At 35.9% G+C, this 22,345-nt stretch overlaps 1 protein-coding gene across 3 annotated transcripts in view; it reads left to right on the forward strand.

The window, feature by feature from the left end:
- The first annotated feature begins 219 nt into the window (after window positions 1-219).
- Window positions 220-22,345, forward strand: part of WDR11 (WD repeat domain 11) — a 57,990-nt gene continuing 35,864 nt past the window's right edge. For 2 of the 3 annotated variants that reach the window (XR_682862.4, XM_508077.6), the window contains exons 1-10: window positions 220-427; window positions 1,448-1,559; window positions 7,602-7,755; window positions 9,065-9,238; window positions 11,687-11,873; window positions 13,990-14,155; window positions 14,573-14,687; window positions 15,518-15,713; window positions 16,015-16,118; window positions 19,820-19,996. Coding sequence is in view for 2 of the 3 variants with exons in the window: in XM_508077.6 (XP_508077.4) it covers window positions 342-427; window positions 1,448-1,559; window positions 7,602-7,755; window positions 9,065-9,238; window positions 11,687-11,873; window positions 13,990-14,155; window positions 14,573-14,687; window positions 15,518-15,713; window positions 16,015-16,118; window positions 19,820-19,996 (1,471 nt within the window). In the remaining variant the exon portion in view is untranslated. Of the gene's footprint in view, window positions 513-1,447; window positions 1,560-7,601; window positions 7,756-9,064; window positions 9,239-11,686; window positions 11,874-13,989; window positions 14,156-14,572; window positions 14,688-15,517; window positions 15,714-16,014; window positions 16,119-19,819; window positions 19,997-22,345 lie in introns of all 3 variants that reach the window. The other variant, XM_009459343.5, reaches the window with a different exon arrangement.

A 22,345-nucleotide genomic window follows, 5' to 3' on the forward strand; every position in this document is an offset into this window, starting at 1 on the left:
CAGGGCACAAAGGCCTACAGTCCCCACCTGAAAAAAACAGACTTGACTGGAGGCAGCGCCTCTTGTTCCAAATACAGCCCCAGCTGACGCAGATTAGCACAACCGCCTAAGCGGCGGAACTCTGGAGAGTGCGGAACCTAGGATCCTAGGAAACTGAAGGCAACGGAACCTGGGGGCGATGGAATCCGGGAGCGGTGGAACCCGGAGCCTGTAGAACTTGAATCTAGAGGAACCTGACAGCGGCGCCAAGGGGGCCACCCGGACTCTGTTTGGAACGGAAGCACAGTGTCCGCCGCTTCCTGGTTGCGGGTCAGCGCCCAGGTCCCGGGCTGGCCGCGGGGATGTTGCCCTACACAGTGAACTTCAAGGTGTCGGCGCGCACCCTCACGGGGGCCCTCAACGCCCACAACAAGGCGGCGGTGGACTGGTGAGGGCGCCGAGCTTCCAGGTCGCCAGGATCGGCCAGGAATGTGTGAGGGGGAAGGGGGAAGAACAAGAGGTTTCACCCCATGGTTAGTTTGGCCTCGCTAAGGCAGGGAGCCGCCCTCACGCAATGAGCTTGCTTTCAGTTGGTGGATTTTTGTTGTTACAAAAGTTATAATAGCCCCGTGTGGGAAATTCCCCCATGCAAATACATTTCCCCTCTTTCTCGCGTATTTCTCTGCTGTTTTCTCTGCACCTCGCCCTTTTGCCGTTCCATTCCTCTCTCTTTTCCTCTCCTCCAGCTTCCAGGCTTCTCTCTCTCCACCATTAATTCCCTGTGCACTTTCTCTTTCCCATCCTGTCTTTTCTTTTTCGTTGTCTTGTATTCCTGTTGTCTTTCAACAATGTGCCAGACCCTGTGCTAGGCGCCTGTTCTCTCACCTGTCCTTTTCACCTTCTCTTTTCGGGCTCCTCCTGTGTAGAACATTCCTGCCTTCAACAGGTCGTCTTTATTACTCTCTCCTTTCACTATAAATTACCACTGCAGCTCTGAAAACTACTCATTAGACAAATGTAAAGCAAAATTCTGTGGCTGTGGGATGTTGTTAGGAGGACTGAAACGTCTCGTGCAGTGTTTGTCGTTTTATTTAGTTGGAAGGACTGGGATTAGTCGCAGTATCCCCAGGCACATTGTGAATACTAAGGATTAGAAATCGGATAAGTGAAAGACGTATACCTACAAGAACAGTCAGAGGGCACAAGTTCCTTTTTATGTCCTCGGGTCTCTATTTTCATATCTTTTAGAACTTTTTTTATCCGAATGAAAAGTGAATTTCAACAAGCATTTTAAGCTTAGCCAGATCTTTTATTTAAGTGGGATAATGATAAATACTGGCCTTTGGGTTTAAATGATTTTATTAATGGTGTTACATATGAATTAGACTTATCATTTATTTAGGCTTGGCAAGAAAGAAGTCGTCCTGCTTTGTTCTCTACTTAAACTTTAACATTACTGTTTTGCTAGGGGCTGGCAAGGTTTAATTGCTTATGGATGTCATTCACTTGTGGTAGTGATTGATTCCATTACTGCCCAAACTCTTCAAGTTTTAGAAAAGCATAAAGCTGATGTTGTCAAGGTAAGTAAAATCCCACTTTGACCCTAACATGTTGTCTAGTGTAAAGTTTAATACTGTGTATCACTAAGCTCTCATTAAGTCTTACGTGTAAGTGTTGAATAGCTTTTAAATATAACAACCTATTTGGGGTAGCCTAGAATTTTCATATATATGACTTAATGTCAATACAGGGTGAGTTATTAAATGCTAGTTGTTAGATCATTTTAAGGCAGATGAAAATTCTACCATTTACAAGACCACTCAGTCATTCCTTAGTTTTGAGCACTTAGCATATGCTATGGATATTGAGATGAAAGCCCTCAGATAATTCTCCATCTCATAAGGAAGACTCACAGCGTGATAGTGTGATAAGTGAGACTCGCTTAACACGCTGTGAGAAAACAGAGGAGCTGCATATTGCCTGGTTGTGAGGAGAGTCACAGAAGTCTTTTCAGTTTCAAGACTAGTAGACGGTAGTTAGCCAAGTAAAAAATTGACAAGGAGCATTGCAGGGAAAAGCAAGAATATACACAGAAGTAAGTAGCATGCCATAAAGATGGCTAAAGATGGGACACTTGTAGGAGTGATGAAATAAGAGGCAGCCAGAGAGATTCAGCTGTCTGTCCTAAAGTTTTGTAAGATTATGAAGGAGTTTGGATTTTTTTTTTTTTTTTTTTTTTTAGACAGAGTCTCACTCTGTCGCCCAGGCTGGAGTGCAGTGGCATGATCTCGGCTCACTGTAAGCTCCACATCCTGGGTTCACGCCATTCTCCTGCCTCAGCCTCCCGAGTAGCTGGGACTACAGGCACCCACCACCATGCCCAGCTAATTTTTTGTATTTTTAGTAGAGACCGGGTTTCACCATGTTAGCCAGGATGGTCTCGAGCTCCTGACCTCGTGATCCACCCGCCTTGGCCTCCCAAAGTGCTGGGATTACAGGTGTGAGTCACCACGCCCAGCAGGAATTTGGATTTTTGAGTAGGAGATTGATGTGACCATATTCGCGTCTTAGAAAAACTCTGGCAGCAGTGGAGGATCTGCTGGAGAAATGCAAGACTGGAGGCAGTAAGATCATTTAGGAGATTTCTGCAGTAATTTTGGTGGGAAATTCTAAGGGCCTAAAATAAAGCTGGGGCATGGAGAAGTCATGTTTAAGAGCTGCAAAGAGGTAAACCTGATAGCCTTTATAGTGATCAGTATAAAGGAGAGTAAAAGAATAGAGTGACTCCAAGGTTTCTTTTGGTGTAATTGAATGACACTGTTTCCAGTTATCAGAGGTAAGCATCTGTGAAGTCAGTGAATTTTTAAGTTTTCAACATGCAAAATCTGAGATGCCTGTAATATATTGCATTATAGTGATCCGGGCTTTAGGAGAGAGGTCAGGATTAGAGATAGATATTTGGAGTCTTTTTCTTTTTTAAATAATAGCTTTATTGAGATACTCATACCATAAAATGTACTGACTTAAAATGCACAATTCTGTGGCTTTTAGTATATCCACAGTTAATGCAGCCACAATTACAATGAACTTTTTTACCTCAAAAAGAAACCCTATATCCACTAGCAGCCATATTCCATTTCCCCCATTTCCCTCATCCTTTGGCAACCACTGACCTACTTTCTGTGTCTGTAGACTGGCCCATTCTGGGGATTTTATATAAATTGCATCATATAATTTGTGGTCTTTTGTGCATGACTTCTTTCACTTAGGATAATGTTTTCATGGTTCATCTGTGTTGTAGCATATATCAATATTCTGTTACTGATGAATAATATTCCACTGTAAGGATGTATCACATTTATTTTATTGATGAACATTCGGATATTTTGTACTTTTTGCCTGTTATGAATAACGCTGCTTTGCACATTCATGTGCAAGTTTTGTGTGAACCTGTGTTTTCATTTCCCTTGAGTTTGTTTCTAGGGGTGGAATTACTGACTCATATGGTAACTCTGTTTAACTTTTTGAGGAACTGCTGGACTGTTTTCCAAATTAACATTCTCATTAGTAGTGTATGAGGAGTCTAATTTGTCCAAATCCTCACCAACGCTTGCTGTTCTCTGTTCGTTTGATTATAACCATCCTAATGGGTATGAATTGATTCTCACTGTGGCTTTGGTTTGCATTTCCCTGATGGCTAAAGGTGTGGAGTATCTTTTCATGTGCTTATTGGCCATTTGTATATCTTCTTTGGAGAAATGTCTATGCAGGTCCTTTGCCCATTTTAAAATTGTATTATTTATCTTTTTATAATTGAGTCGTAAGATTTCTTTGTATACAGTAGTCCTCCCTTATCCAGAAGGGAAATGTTCCAAGACCCCAGTGGAAGCCTGAAACCCTGGATAGTACTGAACCCTATATATATTGTGCTTTTTCTCATACCTACTTACTTATGATAAAGTTTATAAACCAAACCCTGTATATACTGTTTTGTCTCATACATACTTACCTATGATCAAGTTTATAAATTAGGCATAATAAGAGATTAACAACAATAATAATAATAAAGGAGAACAATTATAACAATACATCAGCATTACTACTCTTGCACTTTGGGGGCATTATAAAGTAAAATAAGGGTTACTTGAACATAGCACTGAGATATCACAACAGTTGATCATCAGATGGCTACTGAGGGCAGGTGGTGTATACAGCATGGATGTTCTGGACAAAGGGATGATTTATGATTGAGGCAGGGTGGAACAGGACAGTGGGAGATTTCATCATGCTCTTCAGAAAAGCACATAATTTATGAATTGTTTATTTTTAGACTTTTTCATGTCATATGTTTGGATTGATACATGATTTGCAAATATTTTCTCTCAATTTGTGGGCTGTCTTTTTACTTTCTTGGTGGTGTCTTTTGAAGAACAAAACTTTTTCATTTTGATGTAGTACAATTTATTATTTTGTATTGTTGTTGCTTGTACTTTTTGTGCCATATCCAAGAAACCATTGCTTTCTCCAATATCAAGAAGATATATACCTTTTTTTCTTAGAATTTTAGAGCTTTAGCTTTTAATCCATTTTGAGTTAATTTTTATATATGATGTGAAATAGGGAAAAATACTATTAATTTTTATTTATTGACCATATCCTGTAATCTAGCTAACTTCACTTAGTAGATCTATTTAATAGTAATTTTGGGTAAATTTTTTTTAAGTAGACAGTCACGTCACTGCAAGTGACTGCAGTTTAATGTTTTCATTGATAATCTGTGTGTCTTCTATTTTTCTTGCCATGTTGCATTGGCTAGGACCTCTACTACAATGAATGGGAGAGTAGTGAGAGGATACTCTTGTCCTGTTCCTGAGCTTAGGGGGAAAGTATTCAGTCTTTCATCAAGTCTGATGTAAGGTATAGGGTGTTTCGGGAAAAATATATTTACCTTCTCTTTCCCTCTCTGTTTCCTTTCCCCTACACTGCCCCTTGGCATTTCTGGAGCTTTTATTTCTTTATGTAGGTCCAAGTTTCAGTCTGGTATTATATTCCCATCGACTGAAGAATTTACTGTAAGTTCTTGAAGTGCCTGTCTAATATTGGTTGATTCTCTTAGCTTTTATTTCTCTGAGAAAGTATTTCACCTTTGTTTTCAAAAGATAATTTTCAAAGGATATAGAATTCTGGGTTTATAATTTTTTTTTCTATTAGTACTTTACAAATATCATTCCATTGGCCAGGCACGGTGGCTCACACCTGTAATCCCAACACTCTGGGAGGCCGAGGTGGATGGATCACCTGGGGTCAGGAGTTTGAGACTAGCCTGGCCTACAAGGCAAAACCTCATCTCTACTAAAAATACAAAAATTAGCCAGGCGTGGTGGTACACACCTGTAATCCCAGCTACTTGGGAGGCTGAGGCAGGAGAACAGCTTAAACCTGGGAGGTGGAGGTTGCAGTGAGCTGAGATAGTGCCACTGCACTCCAGCCTGGGCAACAGAATAAGACTCTGTCTCCAAAAAAAAAAAAAAAAAAAAAAAAAAAAATCCCTCCACTATCTTCAAGCTTACACAGTTTCTGATGAAAAATTTTTGTTTTTGTTTCTCTGCATTATATCTTTTTTCCTCTGATTATCTTCAAGATTTCCTTAACCTTGGTTTTCAATAGTTTGATTATTAAAAAAAAAAAATATATATATATATATATATATATATATGGCTTGGAGTTTACCTAAATGGAATTCAACATATACATATACAAATATATACACATATACAAACATATATATACACATAGAGACAGTCAATTCTTGTTATTCATGGTAGCTATATTCTGTAAAGTTGTTGTATACACTGAATTAGTGAATACTGAAACTTTGTTTGCTCCTAGGGGTTAGGTTCTTGTGAGGCTCTGGTCACAACATTTTTATCAACTGATCAATAGATAACCTTGCTTTATATGTGTTTCCGTTTAAAGACATATTAATATGTCAGTTGATCTATTAACATTGAACTCATAGCCAACAACACATGCCTGAGCAAAGATTATCACACATATATATATATGTATTTTTTGTAAGACACATCACAACTTCTCATACTTAGAAACGGTAGGCAGTATGCTTGGGGACCTATTTAAACAGTGAAGTCACCAGCAAAAAGAACAAAAATGTGAAAAATGTGGTACTAAATAAATCATGAGATGAACACTTGTTTTGCCATTGGAAAAGCTAAAGCAAGAATTCTTGTTTGACTTCAGCTGGGAACACACATGTATGTTCGGTGACATTTTTTTCACCATTCTGCACTTGTCCACAAAAGCACTGCAAGTATTGATTTTGAGGTTGCAAATTTTAGTGAGTAGGTAAATTGACAAATACAGAATCTATAAATAACTAGAATGGACTGTGTACACATATATACACTATACATATTCTATTCATACACATTCTATACCTATGAACTTATACTCAAACATATACACATACAAATATGCATACACACATACATATGCATATATACACATACACACCTCATTTAAAAATTTTTGCCTGAGCAAAAGATCTATTACAGGAAAACCTTAAGGCCTGTTCACGCTCATTTTCAGAAAACGTTGTTTCCATCTTTTTCATGAATACTACTGCAATTGGTTGGCTTACTTTCCTACCTTAGCATTATATATGAGTGTATTTATATCTGTACACATATATAGGTATATACATTTATATGTATTTATAGATTTGTGGTATTTAAATCTACTTATTAAACAGACCTTGGACACTGTACTAAGTCTGAGAATAGAAATGCAAACAAAGACCACATGGTGTGCCCTATGGAACTTACAGTTGATAGACTCATGAATAGGCAAAAAGAATGTAAATAAAATAAGTACAAATTGTGTAGTAGTAAATGCTTTGAAGAAAATAAGCAGGATACTGAGAAGAGAGGGGTGGAAGTGACCAGGGAAGGCCTGACTCCTAGTGAGGACTATGAAATTTTTCCCTTACTCTGTCAGTATTCACTGTTCAAGAATTGAATCAGATTTGCCCTGGAGTTCATGTGTTTTTTATTTTAAAAATTCTATTGTTAATCATGTTGCTATAGGCATGAAGCATTTTTTTTTTTTTAGAGAAAAACTTAATGTTTTGTGAAAGAGAGAGACAGCTAGAGTTTTTTGTTTGACTTTGCCTTCTCCTGACTTTCCCTCTGCAAGGTTTTTGTGTTTCTAAGTTGTCTTCTTTTAGTTAGGAGACTAGAATACAGAAAAACATTCTGCTAAATATGATTTTAGGTATTTTGTCATAAATTAGATTTTAGGAAAACTGATTTTCAAGGCATCCTGGGGTTTTAACCTAAATTTCCCAAAATATTAAGGCTGTGAATCATTTTTCATCACAGGAGCTTTGTGATGTGTCAAAAAAAACAATTTTGTAACTGCAGTTAAAGATATCTACTAAAGTAACACAAATGCTGCCTTCAAAATGAAAACCAGTTTTCTGTTTATTCTTGCTAAATGTTTATGTAATATAAATGTAGTATGGGTTCTGGTTGATGTTTTGTGAAAATTATGTTCCGTTTCATCCAGCGCAAGTATTTACTTGATCTGATTTCTTCCTGATACAGGTTAAATGGGCCAGGGAAAACTATCACCATAACATTGGCTCACCATATTGCTTGCGGTTAGCTTCTGCTGATGTCAATGGGAAGATCATCGTCTGGGATGTAGCAGCAGGAGTAGCTCAGTGTGAGATCCAAGAGCATGCCAAGCCTATCCAGGGTGAGGAAAGTCTGCTCAGCTAAGTGTGTATATTGATACACTTACTGTTGGAGTGGTTTTTTGGTTTGGGGGGTTTTCCCCCATTCATTTAATTTTATCAATTCCAAGTTAGCTCTTGATTGTGTTTTGCCTATTCTGCTGATCTAAATCTGGCTTTCTGTCCTTACTAATACACTTCTAGGCATATTTCTTCAAATCTCAACTGATTTGTGCTTTGGTAAAACTCATTAATTGCAATATCAGCCTCATTCAAGCATGAAAAAGTAAGTGGTACAATCTTGTAATCTAAGCTACAATATAAGGAAAATTGGCCACTGCTGTTAGGAACTAGCCATCAGTGCTTACTCTACATTAAGTAATTTGTTCATTATCAGAGATGAACAAAATTTTATTCTCATTTTCATATAGATTGCTTGTTTGTTCGTTTCATGTTACTGACCTAAAACCAGTACGGTATTCTTTTTTTTTTCTTTTTTTTTTTTTTTGAGATGGAGTGTCGCTCTGTTGCCCAGGCTGGAGTACAGTGGCGCTATCTCGGCTCACTGCAAACTGTGCCTCCTGGGTTCACGCCATTCTCCTGCCTCAGCCTCCCGAGTAGCTGCGACCACAGGCGCACACCACCACACCCAGCTAATTTTTTGTATTTTTAGTAGAGACGGGGTTTTAACCATGTTAGCCAGGATGGTCTCGATCTCCTGACTTCGTGATCCACCTGCCTCATCCTCCCAAAGTGCTGGGATTACAGGCGTGAACCACTGCGCCCTGCCCAGTACAGTATTCTTTAGACTTAAGTCCTCCAGTGGCTCTCTTGACTGAATGAATTTTTTAAATGACTATTTAAAAAATATTTATTAAATACTTACTGTGTACTAGGTACTGAACTAGATCTTTGCATATTCTGTTTATTTTTTGAAAAACCATGAACAACTGTAAAGTTCTATTAAGTAATTCCACAGAAACATTAGGAAAGTCTGACATCTTGGTTGTGGCTAGGAGAGTTTCATATTGATTTTATAGTTTTAAGTAATGATTAGGGCAAATTGCCTTTTATTTTCTTTGAAGTAATATTTCAGATTACTTCAAAATTTTTACCTTGAGAGTTTAACCAGACAACTTATTTTTATATAGAATTAGTTTTTTCTCTGGAATATTGATACACACACACACACACACACACACGTCACATTTGGGGCTGGTGGTTAAGTTTTTAAAGATTATATTTTAAAAACTAAATATCAAGGACAAGTTAGCCAAGGACTTTGGAGAGTGTGGTTTCTGAATTTTGCCTTTCTTTATCGGGTCTTTCCAGATGTTCAGTGGTTGTGGAATCAAGATGCTTCCCGCGATTTACTGCTTGCTATCCACCCGCCAAATTACATTGTGCTCTGGAATGCCGACACTGGCACCAAACTATGGAAGAAGAGCTATGCAGATAACATTCTTTCCTTTTCTTTTGACCCTTTTGATCCCTCACATTTAACTTGTGAGTAACAGTTGCTTGTGGAAAATGAGTTAAGTGAGATATTTATAATATAGTAATGCTATGTGCATGAGATATACACACACATTATACATCTATAATGTTAAAATGACTGAGCGAAGTGGAGAAGCATGTCTAGTCCATATATCTGCAGCTCCTAATACACATACTCAATCATAAGTTCATATCATTGCAAATATGATACAAAATTAAATCAGCAAGCTACACCTTCACTGTGTTGAATTTGTGAATAGTATTAGACTAGCCAGGGACAGAGAGTTACTTTGACACTCCAGACTTAATTAGTTCTTCTAAGAACATTTAAGTAACTTGAATCAAGGGTTTCATTCAGTCTGTGGCCAAGTTAAGTTCTTGCTTTTTAATAAATTGTCCTAATTCACGCCATTCATTTTGAGTGCCATAAATAGATGCATGTAAAGAAGAAATAAGCCTAAGCAAATTTTTTCTTGCAGAGATAGTTTTTGCTAATATGCTTTTAATGTTTTCCTGAGCTAATGATCTAAAAATGAGATGTGCTTTAGGTATTTTTGTGGCTAAATTGTTTAGAAACTATTTAATCATCCAACAGATATTTCTTGAGCTATTGCTACTCTTCTGGGAACCAAGATGTCTCAGAACCCAAAAGGCAGGAGCCTTCACAGAGTTTGCATTCTAGTGAGAAGTCATATCATAAACTATGACCACAACGAATTAATAAATTGTAATGTAGTAAGAGGTGACAGGTGATATAAAGGCAGGATAAAGGGGATGCAGAAGAATGGGGAATGAGGGCATGCAAGTTGTATGAGATAAAGTGGTCAAAGTAGGCTTCACTTTGATAATGATCAGAAATGTGAAGGAGGTAAGGGAATTAGCTATGGTAAGGAATGTTTTTCCTGGATTTGAATGACTCAAAATTGTTTTACCCATCAACTTTTATTGAGGGGCGTGTGTGTGTCTGCACGTGTTAAAGGAGGAAGAGAAAGGCAGACAAAGTTGAAATTATAATAACATGGGAAATGTGGCTGTGTAAATACACTACAGGGTGCTTAGGCTTTTATGTATGTAAATGTTTGTATATGGACGTGTGCATACATACACTCACTTGGTCACCAGTTTACTTACTCACATAGGTGCAGTGCTGGGGAAACACCTAGGAGGGCTGGCCCAGTTGGCAGAGTCAGGGAAGGAAGGCATCACAAAAGAAGGAAGCAAAGGGGGACCTTGAAGGATGAGTTCTGGAACCTGAAAAGGCAACAAGGCTTTCAGCTAACTTGATTGCATCAGCTCTTTACATCTCTGTAATTTGGTTGATGAAAGCATTGTGTGTTTCAGAGTGTCAGTTGACCTAACATCTTTGATTTACTCATATTGAATGTGCTAGGGTTGTCGTAACTCTTGAATGCATCCTTTTTCCCTGTGTTTAGAGCAGCCTTGTTAAGGGCTGGGACCCAGGGTAGTAAGGTTTTTCTGCTCATGTCTTCCAGTATTAGGCCCATTGTTGAGGGAGATTATTTTTTCAGTCATAAAAAGGCATAATTTGTATTGCTAAATATGGTGCTCCCTCCTTGACTATTTTTGTTTCATGTACACTTAGTAAGTCACTGTGGGCCCACTACTGTTTTCTAAATATTAAGGGAAAAGAATATTCTTTAATCATCTTAAGGTTCGATCTGATGCTTGAGAAGAAAAAGGGAATATATTTAGACTGAGTAGCTCAGGATAAAAATTTGGTATCATCAAATCAAATATATGAACTTAGCTAATTGTGATATGCAGAGCCTCTTAAGTATGGTTTTTTGTTTTTTTAAGTTATGGGATATGTTAAAGTTTTTTTGTTTGTTTGTTTTTTGTTTTTGTTTTTGTTTTTTTTTTGAGATGGAATCTTGCTCTGTCACCCGGGTTGGAGTGCAGTGGCACTATCTCGGCTCACTGCAACCTCCACCTCCCAGTTCAAGCGATTCTCCTGCCTCACTCTCCTGAGTTGCTGGGATTACAGGTGTGTGCCACCACGCCTGGCTAATTTTTGTATTTTTGGTAGAGACGGGGTTTCACCATGTTGATCAGGCTGGTCTCGAACTCCTGACTTCATGATCTGCCTGCCTCTGCCTCCCAAAGTGCTGGGATAATAAGGAAAGATTTTTAATGAAAGTCCGTGCACTGAATTTATTTAGAAGAACAAACACTTGTTCTTTCTGCCAATAACCTTATGTTATCTTTTTAATATAAGACATAATATAGAATGCCAAGTTTGGAGGCCTCTGATGAATTGTAATGGACCACCTGTTTCTCTTCAACTTAGAGAACATTCCCATTATGTTATGACTGCATAACATTGCCAGTTATATATTATTAAAATTATCACTATATTGCTCTCAAAATTGTATTGGAATAAAACTGTATGCTAAACTTGATTAAACTTTAATCAGAGTTTTGCTTTTCTCAATATAGTGCTTACCAGCGAGGGTATTGTTTTCATCTCAGACTTCTCCCCATCCAAGCCTCCCTCAGGCCCTGGGAAAAAAGTTTACATATCCAGCCCACACTCTAGCCCAGCTCATAACAAGCTGGCCACAGCCACAGGTGCCAAGAAAGCTCTAAATAAAGTAAAAATTTTAATCACTCAAGAGAAACCTAGGTAAGTTACAAGTGTAAAATTAACATTCATCTACTTATCCGGTATGAAAGCATCATTTTTGGAGATGTACAAAGACTGATGTTTTTCTTCATCTCACTTTTTCTCATTTCTAATTTTGAATTTATTAGAGGAAAAAAACATTTATTTTTGTCCCCTGCCCTAAGAGGAGATTCAGCATTTAACATTGCCTTTGTTTCCACTAGCTGTGCTAAACTTCCCCACTGACTTTTATAGATTAAAATTTTTGAATTCTGATTTTTACTTGTGAAAATCGCGATGATCCTAAAGTTCAGGCAATTGAATGCATTAAAAATTTGGGCACAAAAGCTGGATACTCATTTTAAATACATTTTCCTGACTTAGGTGCTGTGCATTCTCATTCAGCAGTAAAATCGGAGTGTTTTTCTTATGCAGGTGAAGATGTCTCCCATCCTGGTTAAGAGCCAAGGCTCCGGGGGAAGCTGTAGCTATGAGACTGAGAAACTTCTTTAATCTTACTCAAATTTCTCTCTCCTAGTCTCTAAAATAAGGCTTTAAAGTATTTCATAGGGTTGTTTTAAAGATCAATAGATCCAATAATGTAAGTAAAGCATGTAATGTCATTGATACTTAGTAATTTATTTAGAAGATGTCGGCTGTTATTAAGAAATTACAACTGAATAAAAGTTTAATTTGATGTATTCAAAATAGGTTTCTTTCTTTTTCCTATAGCAATAATCTGTATATTATTGCTTTGGCAGGCTTTTTTGTTTGTTTTGGCATTCATTTTCAGATAGCCTTTATTTTTAATATGCCAAGATTACTCTCCCTAGGCTTGGTGAGTAACTACTTGAAAAGTATGTGGTAAAAATATAAATTGCTCTACAAATACATTTTGCACTTGTGTGTAAGTATCACTTTTATATATTAAGCCATAGGCTGGTTAAGTTCACTAGTTAGTTTATCTCTCACCCTGTGCCAAAATGACTTAAGATTACTTCTTAAGTATCTTAAGAGAACTTTCTATTTTTTATATATTCCCTCTCATAAACAAGAAATTATTTGGCAGTCTGAATAGTTTTATAAGTTATGTTTTATATTTCTTAAGTTTTCTCTCATATGAATTATATGTATATCTTGAGTATTGGGGAAATACATTATTTCTTCAAGTAGAACCGCTCTGGGTGCTTTCACATCTATTAATTCATGGACTCTTACTACAATTCTGGCAGTAGTAATATTCCCATTTTACAAATAAGGAAAACTGAGTCCCACACCAATTTAAATAAAGTTACTCAAGCTCACCCAACTAGGACATGGCAGTCGGGATTTTAATGCAATAAAAAATTCCTCTTTCTAGTCTTGTGAACTAACTTTATTTTAAATTTCAAAGCCTTTTAATAAAATTATGTATGTAAAATGAAATGTAAAATGAAAATAGTACATAATTGTATGTCTATTCCTATTGAAATATATTTAATATAGAAAAGGTGATTGAATGTATGCAACAATCACAAATTATTAAAATGATTTTTCAGACCCTAACAATCTCTTAAAATCCTTATAGTTTGACCTGTTTTATTTACACACAAGAAAATGCTGCAATATAAGTGAAACTTTGTTTCAAAAAAGATTTAAGACAGCTTAAAAGTGAATGAAGGCAGCCAAGGGGAAGTTACTTGCCCAAAGCCATACAGATAGTCCAGTAACTCCTGGTCCAGGGGCCCTAATTACCCTAAATGTTGATGTTTTCATCCTGAGTCTTGATTTTAACAGTTTGTCTAGTACTTTTAATGACAAAGTAAAAGTAAAATAAAACTGTCTTATGCATGCCAGCTATTATTATATCATCATTTACCATGTCTTGTGTAATATTAATAACTTAATATTCTACTACTTAATATTTCAAAAACTTAGAAACACTGACATTTCTACCCATCCTATACAATATTATTAGCATTTGGATTTTGGTACATAGTAGAGATCTAAGTTTTGGATGCCAACCCATGTTGGTCACTTCAGGGAATAGTTGTACATTTTTATTGTCAATTTTTATGTGTAAAGTACAAAATTAAATCTTTTATTGGCTCTGATATAAATGAAGTCTTTGACCCAAGTAAATGTTTACTTTTTTCAGTGCTGAATTCATAACTCTCAATGATTGCCTTCAGTTGGCATACCTGCCTTCAAAAAGGAATCACATGTTGTTGCTCTATCCTCGAGAGATTTTAATCCTTGACCTTGAGGTGAATCAGACGGTGGGTGTGATTGCAATAGAACGCACAGGAGTTCCATTTTTACAGGTATCTACAATTCATAAATTATATTCCCCAAAATTATTAAGAATGTTATATTAAAAGAAGGCCATAATCTTGCATAAGTCTTGTCTTCAGTTCTCCACTTTCTCTTTTCAATTTATCAAAAGACTAGCAACACTATTTTAGATTGATTTTTTTGTCTGCACTTTTGATTGGTTTGATTTACCCTAGAAATTGTGACTGATCCTGAGATATTTATTGAACTATTTAAGTCACATGGGTGAAGACAAATTATTTTAGGATTATAAATGGATATTTTAAATGTACATTTAGTTTTAAAGTTTGGGATTTGTCTATTTTTTTTTCTTTTGCCCATATTATCTAAATATGAGTTTGAGTTTCACAGTATATACTTTATTAATCTATTGTGTTTTAAAAAATAAATATATCATCTATTTAAAGGTAATACCCTGCTTTCAGCGTGATGGTTTATTTTGTCTACATGAAAATGGTTGTATAACTTTACGTGTTCGAAGATCTTATAATAACATTTTTACCACTTCAAATGAGGAACCAGGTGAGTTTCTGTCTCACAATAATGTTATATTTTTCTTCAAAATTATTTTATAAAGCTGGATGTGGCAAATACCAGCCAAGGTATATAGTTAATGATACTCCTTGCTTTGAGGAAGTTTAAAATATGGTTATAATAAGAGGCATAAAAAGTATAAGCCCAAGATTAATCTCTTGATGTTAAAACAGTGCACCTCCTGTATACATCAAAAAGAGTAAAATTTTGTGTTTCTTGATAATATCCATGAGCCAAGTAGATATTATCTTTTGGAATTTTTTTTTTTTTTCAGTACAAGTCCAACCTTGTGTGCCTTTATTATTATACCCCCTTGACTTGTTGGCTGTAAGAACTTCCATTGTAAAGTGACAGAGGTTATTAAGTCTCAGTTGTCAAGTCAGTCTTATCTTGGAGAATGGAAATAATGTTTTTGTGAAATTATATACTGTGTAAAGATCAAAGTGATTTTCACATCTTTTGGAAAGTACAGTTATTTTCAGGCTTATAGACTACTACAAATTATGATGGAAATTTATTCATTAATTATATATCACTGTTGATCCTTTTTCAAAGTATTGTCTTTATTTTAAAATATTGAAAAAAGATATCTTGATTATAGTTGTTATTTTGGAAATTAAACTTAGTACAGTCATTAAGTAAATTATCTTTATATTTGGAAAAAATTTAGTAGTAATTGTAAAAAGTGAAGCCATGCTTGACATTGCATTCATGAAGGAGTGATGCCCAAATTTAGTTGAGGTTTTATTTAAATTGAAACAAACAGTAGTGGTATTGATATGGCTGCTTTCTGATATTTAAAACAATTTTATGTGAAGATCCAGATCCAGTTCAGGAGCTTACCTATGATTTACGAAGCCAGTGTGATGCAATCAGGGTGACAAAAACCGTCCGTCCCTTCAGTATGGTGTGCTGTCCTGTCAATGAGAATGCAGCCGCCCTCGTAGTGAGTGATGGCAGGGTCATGATATGGGAACTCAAGTCTGCAGTTTGTAATCGAAATTCACGGAACAGGTAAATGAATCAACAGGATCATGGTTTTGTTTTTTGTTTCCTGTTTCCTTTTATAAAAAATTTCCATAATCATAAAAATAGGAGGGCTGGTTTTCTATAAAAATATTTTTAAGGTAATAATTAAGGCTTTAGATTATTAGGGAATTATGTAAATCTGCTAGAGCTATTTCACCTATGGGTAAGATGAATGAATAATATAAAAATAGATAGAATGCCATGATCTGGACTTAATAATTTGAATTCCTAATACGTAATGCAGATTTTAAGTATGTAAAACCTTCTAATTATTATGTCTTTGCAGTAGTTCTGGTGTGTCACCTTTATATTCACCAGTGTCTTTCTGTGGAATTCCTGTAGGAGTGCTACAGAATAAACTCCCAGACCTTTCCTTAGATAACATGATTGGTAAGCTTTTTTCCCCTCTAACTCCATGTTAAGTATTCTTTCTGAAGGGCAAAATTAATAGAATCACTCACTTGTAATTATTTTAAAGTCAAAAAAGTTAATACTTGAGAAAACTAGAACATGGAATCATTCTTTCCTAAATAAATCAGAGGGGTTTAAAATACTTAGGTAGAAAAGTGCCTGAAGTAGCATGGGTTTGCATTATAGTTGTTAGAAATAGAAAATGTTCATTCGTGAGAGACTGATGTAAATGAAAGCAATGACATTAGGCATCTGGATTTTGGACCTAGAGCCGATGCTGAGCTATGCCATGCCAACTCAGGGCCTTGCTGTTTGCTGGTTCCTCAGCTTGGAATGAAGTACATGGTTCCTTTCTCTCTGCTACTCCTAATTCAAAATTCAACTCAGATGTTGTTTTCTTTAATCTCCTAAGTCTAATTTAAATGCTCTTCTTTTGTTTTTCCTAACAGTTATCAGCATATTTTAATTGTGGGTTTTTTCTTCTGTTTCATCTCATCAATTGTAAGCATCACAAGGGTGGTGCAGTGTTTGATTCTATTTTGTCTTTCCCAGCACTCAGCACAGTACCTTGTGCATGCCTGTTTTGTAGTAAGTATTTACTGAAGGAATAAAGTAACTGAGCAGTATTAGAAAAGATTATTTTAACTTTTTGACATGAATTATTTTTATGTTGGGGATTCTTTCAAAAAATCATTTTTGGAGATAAAGTGTTCAAAGTTATTTAATTATGAGGCCAGTATGTATTAAAGGAAGAATGAGAGTTTGTGATTTCAAATTTTATGCTACTTGAAATTGTAAGACTTTGTAAATATGCCAAGCAATTTGGACATCTAATTTTGTTACAGTTGTGGCTGTGGTTTATAAAGGATTTTCTGTTTTATTATTTATTCTACCATAATATAATTGAAAACGATATTATTTAGGAGGGTTTTTTTGTTGTTGTTGAAACGCTAAATAAGTGATGTACTAGAAAGAGCATTGGCCGGGCGCAGTGACTCACGCCTGTAATCCCAACACTTTTGGAGGCCAAGGCAGGAGGATCACTTGAGGTCAGGAGTTCGAGACCAGCCTGGCCAACATAGTGAAACCCTGTCTCTACTAAAAATATAAGAATTAGCCAGGTGCAGTGGCATGTGCCTGTGGTCCCAGCTACTTGGGGGGCTGAGGCAGGAGAATCGCTTGAACCTGGGAGGCGGTGGAGGTTGCAGTGAGCCGAGATTGCACCACTGCACTCCAACCTGGGCAACAGAGCAAGACTCGATCTCAAAAACAAAAAAAAAGCATTACATTATTAATTACATTAATTAGATCACATTTATTGGGTACTTCATACTGTGTTAAGTGCTGTGCTAAATATTCTACATATTACCTTGGTACAGCTTTGCAATGTAAGTAATACTATCTCCATTTGATATATATGAGAACTGAGGCCCAGAGAGATTAAAGCTTTAAACCACACAGTCACACAGTCACACAATGGAAGAGCCCAAGTGTGACCCGGGTAATCCTGGCTCCAGAGCCTGCTCCTTAGCAATGGCCTCCAGTCCTGACAGCTCCACTGTCATCTTGGGCAAGACCATCATTCATCTCTAGGCCTCAGTTTTTTCACGATTTCTGCCAGTTATGAAATCCTTTCGTTCAGTGATACTTACTATTATATCTAAAATTCTTTCTCTCCACTATCTATTCTACCAGACATAAATCCATATGAGGAAGCCTGGACACATGTTTTGCAAAATTTATTTTATCAGTAACACAATTTTTTGAGTTAATTCACCTTGTCTACTCTTAATATGAAAACTTAAAGTGAAAAGAATTATAAACACACACAAGAACAGCACTAATCAGTTATATGGAGCCCATAGGAGTTTGAAATTTTATGCTGTTTAGGTATCTAAGTGATATAAATTACAGATTTTAAGAGACAAATGGATACGGATTGTATAGCAGTTCTTGACAATGTAGTTGATTTTAAAGTGTTAAATAAAGCTTCGTACTTGAAAACATTTTAATTTAAACTTTTAATTAAACTTTTAATTTGAAATTCACTGTGTTCTTAGTGAAAATTGAAAGCAATTCGGGTAAATAAAGAGGCTGATTTATATTCACTGGATAAATGCTGATACTTATTAAGGCCTAATCTGCCCTACATTGTGAATTGCCTCTTATGAAAAATACTTGAAGAAAAATGTGGCATTCCCTGGGTGTCAACTCAAAGCCAACATATGTATGTGTGGCACTTACATGTTAAGCTTCCCATTCCTTCATATTTCATCTTTTTTATTTTATTTTATTTTATTTTATTTTATTTTATTTTTTTTGAGATGGAGTCTCGCTCTGTCACCAGGCTGTAGTGCGGTGGCGCAATCTCGGCTCATTGCAACCTCCGCCTCCCGAGTTCAAGTGATTCTCCTGCCTCAGCCTCATGAGTAGCTGGGATTACAGGTGTGTGCCACCACACCCAGCTAATTTTTATATTTTTAGTAGAGACAGGGTTTCACCATGTTGACCAGGATGGTCTCGATCTTCTGACCTCGTGATCCGGCCGCCTGGGCCTCCCAAAGTTCTGGGATTACAGGCGTGAGCCACCACACTCGGCCTCCATCTTTTTTTAACCAAAGTTATGCAGAGAGATTGATATTGAGTATGTGGCTAATCCTAAGGGATCATTTTAATAGGATTAAAATGCTATTTTTTCTATATATTTTGTGGATTTTAAAATAACATTATTAAAACAACTTTACAGCTTCAAAAGGTTGTATTTATCACCCACTCTTAGTAATTATTTACACTTTTCCTTTCACACTATATACATGTTTGTGTTTATGTGTGTGTAGACATGTATGTATATACTCATGCATATTCTTTCTATTTTTGGCAAGTTAATCCCAATATTCTGTAGTGGTTTATAGGAAGGAAATTTGTATACCTTTTTAATGAACAGTCTTGATTTCATTGTACTGTTTAGATTTAGCTTTTGTTAGAATGATTTTTATTGGAGTCATCTTTTTAGTTTGAGACTTGCTAACCTAAGTACGAATGGTGTATGTGAAAATAATGCCATTGAAGTCTTAACTATTGACAGTGATGGTGTATATATTATACACGTGATTTATGAATATATATATTTGTATTTGTTTTATATTTACTTATAAAACATATTTTGTAATTACACTGACACGTTAAGGTTTCTTATTAGAAATTATGAATAAGTTATTTAAATCTGTTTTTCATGAATACCAATTTTGTATGTACTTTACAGAGTACATCAGATTGAAAAGTAACCCTTTCAAAAGGCAGTAAAATGAGAAAAATGCGGTACAGTAGTTCACTCTGCAGAAACTGTTCTCTAATGCGAGTTCTCTTGCTTTGTTCTGAAGCCTGTGTAGTGCTTTAATACCAGGAACATTGAAACAGTGTTTCTTAGAAGACACAGGTCCCTGCATTCTGGATAGCAGGACTCGGGAGTAATCTATCCTTTGAGGTGTTAGTTGATGCAATTTAAGTCCTATAGCCAGGTACAGAGTCATTGTGTCCTTAATAACTATAGCCGCTAAAGTACTACATTAACTACATTATACTTTTAGACCTGAAGAGCATTTCTACTGAAAATTTTCCTTAGCTTTTTAAGATCAGCATACACTGTAGTTAATATATTTGTTATTTTTATTACAAATCAGGGCAAAGTGCAATTGCTGGGGAAGAACATCCCAGAGGTTCAATTCTGCGGGAAGTGCACCTCAAGTTCCTGCTGACGGGACTGCTTTCAGGACTGCCCGCACCACAGTTTGCTATTCGTATGTGTCCACCGTTGACCACAAAAAACATCAAGATGTATCAGCCACTGCTGGCTGTTGGTGAGTATTTGACCTGGTCTTTTTTTTTAACTCACTTTATAAGATGTTTAGGTTTTCTAGTTTCTAGAAGATCCTTTATTCTTTTTGAGGATGCTTTAAAAGGAGATAGAGGCTAAGTGAAACTGTAAATACTCATCCTGGAACTTAAAAAAAAAAAATTTCTGTCCTTTTATTCCAACTGTCTTATATTGAATTGGAATGCTGAGTCTTCATCCACCTGAGACTGGACAGTCGAGTCTCTGACGCTGTCCATTCATCTCGGAAATACCAGGAGGCTCATCCCTGCAGTGCTGAGTCCCAGGCTCCTTGTCTGTAATTGGACCACCCCAGTCTTTATGTCATGTCAGTTTTCGTTGGGTCTTTATTGACTAAAAATATAGTCAGGGTTAATAGCTTAATAATAGCAGGGTTCTTCTTTTGCCAAGAGTTATATATTAAATATTATTTAAAGTGGCTATGGTCCCTATAAATTAAGATTTGCCTTTTGGTGTGAAATTGTGTATTTGTATGTTATAGGTAGAAAAATTTATCTGGGTTCCAACTTGCTGTCACATTGATTTCATAGTAATGTGATGAACCTAATTTTCTTTACAGCATAGAGAAAAAAACAAAATTTAGTTTGCCATTAAGTACACATTATTAAAATACATTTCTCCAAAACTTCTGAAAAACAGTGTGTTTGTTTGAAACTCAACATTTCTTCTTAAGATACTATCGGCTGGCTTCTGGCTTTCTCCCCCAGTCTATTAACATGTGATTTGTGGTGAAAACCTCACCATATTTATTCTGTGGCCAACATGGCTGACTTCTCAGTGTTAAAGACTCATTTGGGTATTACTGTTTGGTAGTACCCTTCTGTTTTTTTCTGTGCCTATCTTTTGAAAGCGATTTGATTTTTATGATTCAATTGTCTATATATGTGTCCCGATTTATATAATGCAGATAAATGTTTAATTTTTGCTTTAGAAACTGTTGATTAATATTTCACCACTAATAGATTTTAATTAGGATTCATCAGTGTGCTTCATATGTGCATGTATGTATTATGTCAGTGTTCCTGATTTGTCAATTAGGATTTTGTCAATTTCTTGGGGAAAACTACTTCTTGGGATAGCTATGTAATAAGAGCTATGGCAAGGTCTGAGCTTTCCATTGCAGAATAAGCTGTATTGGTATGTAGTGAATATCATTTACTGAATTTAGTATAACAAAGTAAAAATATAAAATAAGTACCTAAAAGTTTGTCTAGAGGTGTCACTAAGAAAGATAAATAAGAGTTCAGCTATGGAATTAATTCTCCTTGTGGTGCCCCTAGTGCATTAGATCATAGGTTCAGCATTGTTAAAACTTTCAGATTGCAGAAATCATTGGATTATTATGAAGTTCTGTTAATTGAAAAATTTTAGTAATTTAGTTATTTTCTCAGTGCCAAAAGGTATTATTATGAAATAGATGATAAATGTAAACAACTGTACAATGTGTTTTTCTAGAATAGTTTTGCAAAAGATTTCTGGAGTTTTATTCAGCAAATAAGATAATATTGGAACTTGCCCAGCATTTTTACTTCCACTCTGTTGCTTTGCATGAATTCATTAATCTTTAAATCATGTGCAGTGCAAAAGTGTTTGTCCATATAGACTGTTCACTTTTCTTGCTTAACTTATAAAAACACTATAGAGCTGAAGCTTTACTTTCTCATGTATGTCCGTGTCCTTTACATTTAAACTTTAGACATACTACCTGAGACCATGAAAAGCTTTAGAATAATACCTGTAAACTATTAATTATAGTGATGACAGAATACTAATAGTTAACCAAGTGCTTACTTTGTGCCAATTACTGTGCTAAGTGCTTTATGTTTTCCCATTTAATCTCCAACAACTAGATTTTCTACTCTTCCCATTTTAAAGAGATGAAAACACAGATTTAGTGTGGGCAAGTAATTCATCCAAGAGTATAAGGAAGAGCCAGGGCTTAAGCCCAGGTTTCTTTAATTGCAGAAACCACAGTTAACCATCATACTTTACTCTCTTGTCAGGATTTATTTAATAAAAGAGACAAAACAAAAAGAAAACTTTGGAAAGAAAAATGGATAACCCTGGTTAGTGAGCTCTGCTAGATTGCTTATTTGAGGACCAGCTATAATAAACCTTCTGAGTCTCAAAAAGTATAAATTCCCATGTGTATAAAAGCTTAGGAAAGTGTTTGTTCAAATCGTGTGTGTATTAATGTAAGTTTTAAGGTCTTTCTGTGAAAAATCTATTCCTGGAATTAGGCAAGGCTTTTGAGCACGTGAGGTTAGGCCCATTTTTTTTATAAGGAAGTGGACCAGAGAAATTCATTCTTTTT

This window comes from Pan troglodytes, chromosome 8 (assembly GCF_028858775.2).
Source record: "Pan troglodytes isolate AG18354 chromosome 8, NHGRI_mPanTro3-v2.0_pri, whole genome shotgun sequence".
Classification (NCBI taxonomy): Eukaryota; Metazoa; Chordata; class Mammalia; order Primates; family Hominidae; genus Pan; species Pan troglodytes.